Source organism: Triticum dicoccoides, chromosome 4A, assembly GCF_002162155.2.
Source record: "Triticum dicoccoides isolate Atlit2015 ecotype Zavitan chromosome 4A, WEW_v2.0, whole genome shotgun sequence".
NCBI classification, from domain to species: Eukaryota; Viridiplantae; Streptophyta; class Magnoliopsida; order Poales; family Poaceae; genus Triticum; species Triticum dicoccoides.
Window position 1 is genome coordinate 588701351 of NC_041386.1, and position 9916 is coordinate 588711266.

Below are 9916 nucleotides of genomic sequence, written 5' to 3' on the forward strand. Positions count from 1 at the left end.
ATGCTCACTCCAATATCGACAAGGAACGTCTGAATGGGTTTAGTCAATCGGTCCTACACCAGATCTGCCCGTCTCGAGGTTTCAACACCGTGCGGCAGTGGTGGCGTTCCTTTCCATGAGTTTGAGAAGGTCGGGGTGTGGTGTATACTAGTGCGCGACAAGTAATTTTGGGTGTCTTCTGGATGACATCAAATGGTCGCCTCATAGAGAAGCATGGGACATGGTCGTGTTCGTGTGTCTTTCAATGATGACTTCGTTCTCATCTTGACATGCAAGTTGCTACTACTGCTCGTGAAGGTTATGGACGACCGTGTTTTTCTTGTTTCTAATATCAATATATCATGGTCAATTGCGTTGTTCTTCTCCAACGGCTTCTTCAACTATAACAGGGCTTGAGAACGATCGACGACCTTGGTAAGCACAAAGCTCGGAGTGGATGTTTATGTTTTTTCACAGGTCCTTCAACTCCTTTGTGTAGTTTACAGAGGCATGTGCTCTTGCACTTGTCTTGTATACGTCGTGCATGAGTGTTAGGATCCTTTTGGATGGAAGGAAATCGAAAACACATCGAATAAGGAAAACACAAATTTTTGATGTCACGCGCCACAAAAGCTTACATGATTGTGAAACACATAACCTCCGCAATAGGTGCCTTTGGATTGTGCACATGAAAACAAACATAAATTCTAGAGAATCGAAAAGTGGTGACAGAGGTAGATCATAATGTAAGCGCATTGAACTTCCCAACAAAACAAAATAAAAAAGAGGTTTGAGATCATATTGAGATGGCTGCTACACACACGACTTGTGTTGGACGATTTGCAGACGATGGTACACATCAAGCCGTCTATGCGTCAGGTAAAAGTTGACAGGACCGTTCAATCCTGCATCGTGCATAGTTTCGCTGGCGCTCGTCGTCCGCCCAATAGTTCCATAGTGAGATTCCTATGAAATGAGAAGCATACGAATGAATTCCATAAGGATTTTGTGACCATAATCATATGATCTAAAGTCTTCCATCACGGCATATACAGTGATGACATATGGATACAGATACCCCATAACAAAAAGTAGTTTAAGACATCTATATTGATTTTTTTTATTCTCAATGCAAGCTATCACTAGTGGGTAGCATTAAAGAATAAAAATTAAAGACTCTCAGTATACATGCACCTCTACTCTCCGCTTCAACCTTTTCACCTTTATGCATCGGACCACACTTTTTTTCCAAGCACCCGCCTCTTGCAGAGGATCCCACTGCTCCATCCGAACCTACTTTTCATGACATTCGATCCTACGTGGCCTACGAGGTATCACCCTAGGGCTATGTATTGGTCATGTCCTCGTAGAAAGAAAATTCACAGGGCTCTAAAATCCATATGAAATGGGGACAAAAGCACGTACAGTAGTATAACCGCGACAAGACACCACTTGCAAAGATTTACGAGAACACGCGCACACACACCGTCTACTCTGGACCGTTCTCAACTCTGGGTAAAAAGGTGACGCCATTATTGAGTGGCGGCAGGATCGTGTGGAGGAGGTGCGTCGCCGCGGTCGCCGTCGTCACTCGTCACGCGCCCCCCCACGCGCGCGCTTTCGCTCTCACCTCTCCGTCTCCTCGCCTCGCCTCGCTCGCCAAAGGGAAGGAAAGCTACCGCACCTCGGCCTCCGCTCATCCTTCTCCCCCGCGTCCCTTTCCGCGCCGACGCGGCGGCTGCCATGTGGGATCACTTCCCGCCCCGGGCCTCCGCCGGGAGCCGCGGCCCCGCGCCGCCCTACCACCACCACCACCACCACCACCACGACCAGCAGCATGTCGCGCCGCCCGACTACCAGCAGCAGCATGTCGCGCCGCCCGACTACCAGCAGCAGCACGTCGCGCCGCCCGACTGCCAGCAGCAGCATGCCGCGCCGCACGGCGACCCCGACCCGCTCGCCTCCGCCTGGATCCGCCGCCTCCACCTCGCCCCGAGCCCGCCGCCGCCGCGCGCCAGCCTCGCGCCCCCGCCGTCCCACGACCACGACGCCGTCTCCGCCCGCAGCGACGGGTTCGGCCCCTTCCGCTGGAGCCCGCGCCCGCCGGTCGGCGCCCCTGCCCCATGTGGCGGTGGGGGCGCCCCGCCGATGATGTCGCCGTTCTTCCGCTCCCCGCCTCAGCCGCTCCCGGCGCTCGCGGGTGTCGGGGAGTTCCCGCCCGTCAGGCCCACCATCGGGTTCGGCAGCGGGTTCCCCGTGTCGCCGTCGCCGACGGTGCTTGGTGTCAACCCTCATGCATCTTGGTTACCGACGGCAGCTGCAGGTATCCATCATACACCTGATTTCCGCTGCGCGTTAACGTCAGAAATTGCTACGGTTTTGCTTTTAACCGTCTCAGCTCAAAATTTTCAAGAGTTCAGAGTTTAGAGTGGTGCCATCACTGCCATGAGCCCTTGGCTACCTCTACCTGTTCACCATTTTTTTAGCATAGTTTCATTCATCTGTTTAATCGATACACCTTGCCATTTTCTCTTCACAACCTAGTACTACTTCCCAACTACCTTATCGCCCATGACGCCGGAGCTTCGAAAATGTATGAAAAATCTGGATTAAAAAATTAATTGATGCTTGAAAGTTCTACCAAGTGAGTGTTCTTACATTACAATGGCCATTTGTTCCGGCAATATGGTGTGACTATTGTGTGTGTTACATGTATCCAATTCTTCTCTTTCCTTTTAGTAGAAGTAATAGTTCTGCGGGGTTGCCAGACATACCGTTGGTTTCCCCCTGGGTCTTAATTGAACTGTGATGATGAAATTTCTCTTTGTGTAGGTTCAGCTTATCCTAACCATGATGTGGACATGGTTCCCATAAGAACTTCTCATGTAAGATTTTTTAGATGTATTTCCTTCATTACATGAGGACATGGATATTTATGGGTAACAGGGGTTGGTTGTTCTGCTGCTTTTAGATGCAGTCTTGAAACAACATATATATTTTTAGAAGTTGTAACAACTCTTTTTTTTTAAATTGCAACAAACAATTAGGGGAAATTGATATGTTATTATATTTATGGGTAACGGGGTTTGGCTGTTCTGCTGGTTATGGAGAGATTCTCATAACAGCAGATAATGATTCCTAATAGGGAAAGTTAATATATTATTTTGAACTTCTACTGGTTGGAGAGGTACTGAATCAAACAATTCCACAGTTTGGGGGGTTAAAATCATACTTCGGTCAGAGTTCGGGGTGGTGGTGTTGCGGGGTAAACTCCACCCACCAGGGTTAAAAAATGTTCAAAAGTCCTGGTGCTCACATGTACACAGTACAGTGTGTTTCAGAATGAATTTATTGAGGGTCGTGGATTCATCTCTAGTCTACACCAATTGTAGGCATGTGTTACAGGCCACACTCGCGTTGTTGTGTGCGTGTAGAAATCATGAGCGGTTTGTAGATAAGTGCAGATATGGTTAGTATATGCATCAAATTCATTCCAGAGACCAGGAAAAAGCCGGAGTATTCTACAACCTATATGACCTTGATTCCTGAGTTCGTAGGAAGGGATGAAGAGTCACACGTGATCTTGGATGAGTGAGGTCAATGAATAACTAGTGAGATTATGTTAAGTGGTTCATGTGGTACATGAGAGTGTCAATATACAGATAAAATAATAGTTCCATACTTCCAGCTTTGGCATGCACCAAAAGATATTTTGGTTCTGGATTTTGTAACGATTCTTTTGTCATGGAAACACTTCTAGTAAACTTGAATTACCTAGCTTATCAGTCCCTGGCCCCTCCCAATTCTTAGTCGCAATCTTGCATATTCCTAACTAGTGCACAACTGCTAAGCTGTATCTTTGAGAGGCTTTTCGTGTGATGGTGCACAAAATTTCGCTAGCAACACTACAGAAATTTTCCACTTTGTTGATGGTCCATATATTAAACCACGAATCATCCTTGTTAGCTGCATTCCTGTTCATTATTATTCCTAGCTGGAGGAATGACAATATTTGCTTGCGAGATCTGGTTACCACTTACCAACTCTGCTCTGCTTCTGGATCACATTGTTTCATCGTTAATTACATAAAGAGTAGGAGAGGATTTATCACAAACAAGAACTGTGGGTTCCAGCAACTGTACCGCCAAGGAATGATAGCTAGCTGATAAAGACCCTGGACTGAATTCACTGTCTCTTGATGTGGTATAGACATCTGTTGCTGAGAAACTGACCCTTCATTTCTTGCAGGATCTCCATGTTAGACAACACAGCATGATCCCACAAAATTTTGCAAGGCGCACCCCTAGTTCCAGCAGCGAACACGACAAGCCTTTCTCCTATTGGAACATGGGGAGGTTCCAGAGAAGCACCACGACTTCGTCGATCTCTCAGGTTGCTGTTGAGCCTGGTAATTTTGTGAAGAAGAGGAACGCTGACTCAAACAGTGTGCTCCCTCTCAAGTTCAGAAAGCTGAGTGGGGCTGGATAAAACCGCACCTTGGTGCCACGGGTTCTCCGTGCTCGGGGAGAAGCATACACACGCGCTTGCCTGGAGGAGCACGCGGCAGTGCTTCGCCACGCAAGGGCTCAAGAAGATGTCACCATTTGGTGTCTATCATGTAAAGTAAAGTAAGTTTTGCTCCAAAAACATCGCATGGTCTCCTTTGAGGCACCTATACGTTTGGTGTCGGATCTCAGCGGTGCTTACCGCTGGGATACATGCATGTTTCTTGAATTCAGGGTTTATATACAGGGTGGTGTGATGCGCTTTCGCGCTGCTCGTATACCTCAGAATAATGTCTCGCATACTGATGAAAGAAATGAATAAATTTGCAATGAGAAGGCTGTATGTGTTCTTTTTGTTGCGTTCACTGTATTTTACTGTTGAACTGGTATGCTTGCAATTGTTTACCTAAATTCTGCTTGTTAGCATAGTATCAGTTTGAACTGAAGTTTCATGAACGTGGGATGTAAGGGGTGCGACGGTATTCATTGGTCTGCCTGTTGGTTGCTGTGCTGTGGAATGTGTAATAATTCCAGCAAGATTTCATGGCTAAAATCTCAACCTCGACAATTGTTTTTTGAAAAACTACCACTTGATAAGCTGGCGGCGTTTTGTGGATTACCGAGGAGCGAGCGGCGTTCTAAATTGAAAAAAAAAGCAAAAAAAAAAAGTTCAGAACATTTTGAATTTTTTGGACATCTTGGGTGCGTCAGGAGCGTGCAAAATTGCATGAAGAAATGATGTTCGAGGAGCTCTAGGCACAATGTGTCAGTGGATGGCATCATTACCGCCACATTCAGAAACATTGCATCGATAAATTCACGTGTGTCACCAAGTTTTTTTTTTTTGAACACAAGGCGCATTCAGGCGCCAAATTTCATTCAACTCATTTGCAAAGTACAGCGTGTATTACAAATCCTTCAACCTGAAAGTCTTGAAGAGAAAGCATAGAAGGACAAGGGGAATGAGCTGAATTTGTACAACTAAAAACAGGTTCTATTCTTGAATTGAGAACCTGGTGAGCACAGTTGTGGGCAATGCTATTGATATTCCTCACATGTGTCACCAAGTTCACCATTCTTTTCAGGAGAGTAACATTAACATCATGCCGCAGCGGACTAGTCGACGCAGCACAACAAATTGAGCGAGGAATCTACATACAGCAGAAAAGATACCAGCCAAACCAAATCTAATAACACAAACGAAGAACATGCGCTATAACTGTACTAGCAACAGGGAAACACTTCCTTTCTTAGTCCTGTCGAAGCGAGTGCTTCTCTAGCTACTACCTATTGACTGATCTTGCAGCCCCGGACATAGGAATGCTCGTAGTTGATGTACTGCGTCCAGTAAGGCCGGTACTTGGTCATCGCAATCTCCAGCCACGGCTTCATGTTCCCGTTGTAGTGGATGACGGCGGCGGTGTCGATCTCCGCGTGCTCGACCGTCGGGTTGTACCCTAGCCCAAGCACATGCCATGATTTGTCCAGGGGGTGCGTCAGCTTGTAGAAAGTCATCAGGCCTGGCGGGAGCGTCCCCAGTTTCCACAGCAGCCTGTTTTCATTCTGTGGAAAGAGCAAGACAAAGAAACAGTGTCAAGGCTCGGATTTGGCGAGATGTAATTCATGCTTTGACCTATACATCTCAGGAAGAAACATATGGTTTCCATTCTAGTTTCAGAAATCCAAAACGACGGTGGCAGATCCTACAGTTGCTACCAATGAACTATTACGAGGCACTGCAGAAGCTGGAAAAATGGTGACTTACTGCGACCTTCTACAAATGAAGCTGTCTACACACCATGTCACCAAGATATAAAAAAAAAGTAACTGCAGGTTCATATACAATCATGCTAATGAAATATTTACTGTAATTACTTCATGTATAAGATATAAGGCTATATGCATGACAGTGCAGAAAACACTTGAGTAAAAGTAATTTAAAAATCATTCGAGTTATTTCCAACTCACCATGTTCTGCCACTTATGGTAAATTCCAGTAATGTCCTTCTTCTTCCATTCCTCCAGATCAAATATATTCATTCCATAAGCCCAACCACATGCATTAGGATCAAAATTCTGCGAAATATTTGGGTTTGAGAAATTGAGGTACTTGTCAAATCGGTGGAAACTCTCCCCACATGTTTCCACAGCACCATTTACATTCCCATTAAGATCAACCTCCCACAGTCCAGTCAAGTCCTTCTGGACCACAATGTCATCATCGAGGAAAAGGATTTTATTCAACTTAGGATAGACTTGCGGCAGGTAAAATCTTAGATGGTTGAGCATGGACAGATATTTTGGGTTTCGGTACTTCAGATTAGAGGACCCAGCAGAGAGAGTTTTTTGACGATCTGCCTTAAAGTAGTACTCTTTCATGGCTGCAGACTCGAGCTGCTTCAAAACAGGGCAGTACGAAGAGTTCAACCATTTGAAGTCATCCACATTTTCAACATGGATTGTGGCATCCCCAGGTGGATTCAACAAGAACCACATGTTCATTGCCCCAAAGTTCAGTTTGTCAGTAACAAGATGAAAGACATGCTTCTCAGGCTCCTGCAGTTTTTTAAGCAAGAAAATCAGGAGCTGCTACTGAATTGGATCACATACATCATTACGAAGAAACTGAATTTCCAAATCGAAGTACGGACTGCACAAACCTTTGCGTTCACGATGGTTGAGTTAACCACAACTGATGCTGCCAGAACATTGTCCGAAAAAAGAGCATAGTGATAAAGGTCAGGATCTTCCAAATTCTCGCTATTAGGGAACTTTCTTTTCTCTGGAGAGAGAAGGTAATAGTCTATTGTTAAGCGCATGGACAAGCAATGTATGCCATTCGGTATTGTCTTAGCTGCCAACTGACTGAGGAAGGTGCTCTGCTTCTTTAAGCTCCGGACCTGCTCATCAGCTGACTGAAGCATCGATCTTAAACGGTGGGTAATTTCCTTGCAATCATACAATTGATCCCTTGCTTTTGATAAAACTTGACCCATTGCTTTTGCTCTCTCAGAAGCACTTCAAATCAAAGGAAAAAGAAATGAGTAGTGCAGGAAAATTTGGCTAAAAGTACAGTTCGAGCCTAAAAAGTAAATACCTCTTAGGGAGATCAGCATCAGCAGTAGCTTCCCCAAGGGAGCGCTGGCTTTCCTTGATCCTGGCGAGTAGCTCCCGATAAAGATCGAGCTTGTCCCTGGATTTGGCGAGCACGGAATATATTCTGGCCATGATCATTTGGTCCCGCATCAGACGAACATTTGCATCCGCCTTCTCGTTTTCATTTTCGCGTCTCCATAGACTATATTTTCCCAGCACAGCAGAATCAACTGCTTTCGAACGCTCAAAACCTGCATTCTCAAGTTTAACTAGGGCTTCATCATCCTGCTGTACTGTTTCCATCTTTATTACACCGGTCCTCTCCCCCAATTTCTATACAAGGAAATATAAGACATGAACAGAGGGAACAGGTATAAGATTTCATTTCAAAATTAGATGCCGTGCAAAGAAGAAGCTATGTGATTAACCACATCTGAAAATCATAAAATATAAGCACAGCAATAATTATCCTACTTAAATCGCAAGGGTGTTTGTTCATCTAAAAAATCACAAGGGTTTGGCAACGAAGATAAAAAAATGTTACCCTGCGAGTGACATCTCGTGACCTGCTTAGGAGCTGAAGATTGTCTGCATTAATAAATAAAAGCCCCTTTATTAAATGTGCTGCTGCTCTGAGAAGACACAGTAGTATGCAATACAATCTTTTTCATCATTACTACTAACCCTCTCGATTCAGGGAGAAATTCTGCAGTTTAAACTTGGGTTCCTTGCTCCAGTCCAGCACCTACCATCGCAGGAACAGATCAGCATAAGCACATATACCTCCATAACACCGAGGAAAAACAGTAACGAGGCAGGGTGATATTGTGCTAACCAGTTTGCCAGAATAAATCGGGTCCACTCGAGCTGCACAAAACAGAAGCACTTGCATCAGAATGAGCCAAGGATATAGGTTCCAGAGCAAAAAAAGGGCAACCTGGTGCATGTAGCTCCCGCTTGCGCAGGGTCCAGGGAAGGAGCAAACAGAAGAGTAAATTGCAATGTGGGTCGGTCAGTAAACTTGCTCAAGTATGCCAGGTAGCTAGGTCACGGTCATCCTAATTCGAACATCTGAGTGGCCAAACTGGATCAGGCGCCTCAATCACTGCATATCAGCGTATCGACTACCATGGCACATCAACTCCACAGTGTACTTCGCAGTTAAATCTAAATACGCACTGAATCTATCCACAGATTCCATATCAAGATCGTGCTTACTCCTCAAGAACAAAAGGGCTGGCCACCACACCTACAGTTGTAAGTTCTAATCCCAATTACCCTAGGTTGACGGGTTCAAGAGCAGTTGCGACACTGGCACTGGCAACATCAGACGCCCGCCACACCCGCCACCGCGGATCTTAATCTGACCAGAATTACCCTAGATTGACAGTTCACCAGCAGTTGGCACTGACAGCATGGGAGCCGCCTCGCAACGTCAGGCAGGCCTCCGCCGCACCAGCGACCGCGGATCCTAATCTGATCTACACGGGCGACTTCCGGGAGGGCGGAGTGGGGGGAAGAGGAGCTCCTCACCTCCGGCGGCGGCGGCGGCGGCGAGGAGGAGACAGAGCGCCGACAGGGAGACCGCGCGCGCCATTTTTCCGGCCCGATCCGGCGAGAGCGAGCGCGCGCGCGCTGGCCACGGAAGATCGGTCGCCACTTCCCCCGCCGCTGCTAATGGCGGTGGATCATCGTGTCTCGGCTGAAAAAAAGGTCGGTGCTTTTCGTGCGATGCGGTGGAGCGCAGCGCAGGCAGGACGGTGGCGGAGCGGAACAAAGCCGTCGTGTGGGCCCAAAGAGAAAGGCCCGACACTGGTGGGCTTTCCTTTTCGAGAAAAAAGCCTGAAAATGGTAGACGGGCCAGAGGATCGTGGCCCGCTATCCGAGACAGTTATTGGGCTGCAGGAACTGGTCAGAAATGCGAGGAATTGCATCTTTTTGTATTTCACTTTGCTTGCTAAAAAAAATCTTTGTATTTCACTTTGCTTGCTTGCTCTAAAAAAACAAAAGTACTATACACACGATTTTTACTGAACGACACAGGGACGATGTGTGATCCAACCGGCTGGTGCTGTTCGGCGTTGGGCTTGGATGGTGGGATGTAGCGTGTCGTGTGTGTTTCCTGCGGTAAGTGTCGTGCAGGTAGCAGTGCTCCTAAAAAAAACACTTTGCGTGTTGTATCTTTAAGTTAAAAAATGGAACATCCTGTCAAAGAAAATGTTCAGAAAATGGAACATAGTGTCCCCGTTGCCTCACTCTAGATATCTCCTCAACGCCGCCGCCTTAGTCCCCTCCCCCTTGTCTCGGTGGCGGCTTGAGAAGTGGGGATCTACCTC

At 46.6% G+C, this 9916-nt stretch overlaps 2 protein-coding genes across 3 annotated transcripts; one reads left to right on the top strand and one right to left on the bottom strand.

Annotated features, from left to right (window-relative positions):
• Positions 1 to 1584: 1584 nt before the first annotated feature.
• Positions 1585 to 4843, top strand: LOC119287038 (nuclear receptor subfamily 4 group A member 3-like). 2 transcript variants are annotated; one of them, XM_037566528.1, is made up of 3 exons: positions 1598 to 2302; positions 2812 to 2864; positions 4228 to 4843. In XM_037566528.1, the coding sequence occupies exons 1-3, from the start codon at positions 1723 to 1725 to the stop codon at positions 4465 to 4467; spliced, it is 873 nt and encodes a 290-aa protein (XP_037422425.1). In that variant the 5' UTR covers positions 1598 to 1722; the 3' UTR covers positions 4468 to 4843. The 2 variants fall into 2 exon arrangements, with proteins under 2 accessions (XP_037422426.1, XP_037422425.1); XM_037566529.1 differs by lacking the exon at positions 2812 to 2864 and having other exon boundaries at positions 1585 to 2302; positions 4228 to 4383.
• Positions 4844 to 5430: 587 nt separating this feature from the next.
• On the bottom strand, positions 5431 to 9322 carry LOC119287039 (polygalacturonate 4-alpha-galacturonosyltransferase-like). Its single transcript, XM_037566530.1, has 8 exons — positions 9114 to 9322; positions 8416 to 8447; positions 8265 to 8325; positions 8125 to 8168; positions 7582 to 7913; positions 7145 to 7502; positions 6453 to 7040; positions 5431 to 6047 (listed from the first exon to the last, which is right to left on the bottom strand). The coding sequence occupies exons 1-8, from the start codon at positions 9175 to 9177 to the stop codon at positions 5772 to 5774; spliced, it is 1755 nt and encodes a 584-aa protein (XP_037422427.1). The 5' UTR covers positions 9178 to 9322; the 3' UTR covers positions 5431 to 5771.
• Between the last annotated feature and the right edge of the window lie 594 nt (positions 9323 to 9916).

Excerpts from the sequence above, each read along its gene's own strand:
- LOC119287039 (XM_037566530.1), bottom strand. The coding sequence starts at position 9,177 with ATGGCGCGCGCGGTCTCCCTGTCGGCGCTCTGTCTCCTCCTCGCCGCC. Across the intron at positions 8,326-8,415 it reads CGATTTATTCTGGCAAACTG|GTGCTGGACTGGAGCAAGGA; the intron begins GTTAGCACAATA and ends CTGCGATGGTAG. Across the intron at positions 7,503-7,581 it reads GATGCTGATCTCCCTAAGAG|TGCTTCTGAGAGAGCAAAAG; the intron begins GTATTTACTTTT and ends TTTGATTTGAAG.
- LOC119287038 (XM_037566528.1), top strand. The coding sequence starts at position 1,723 with ATGTGGGATCACTTCCCGCCCCGGGCCTCCGCCGGGAGCCGCGGCCCC. Across the intron at positions 2,303-2,811 it reads GTTACCGACGGCAGCTGCAG|GTTCAGCTTATCCTAACCAT; the intron begins GTATCCATCATA and ends CTCTTTGTGTAG. Across the intron at positions 2,865-4,227 it reads TTCCCATAAGAACTTCTCAT|GATCTCCATGTTAGACAACA; the intron begins GTAAGATTTTTT and ends CATTTCTTGCAG.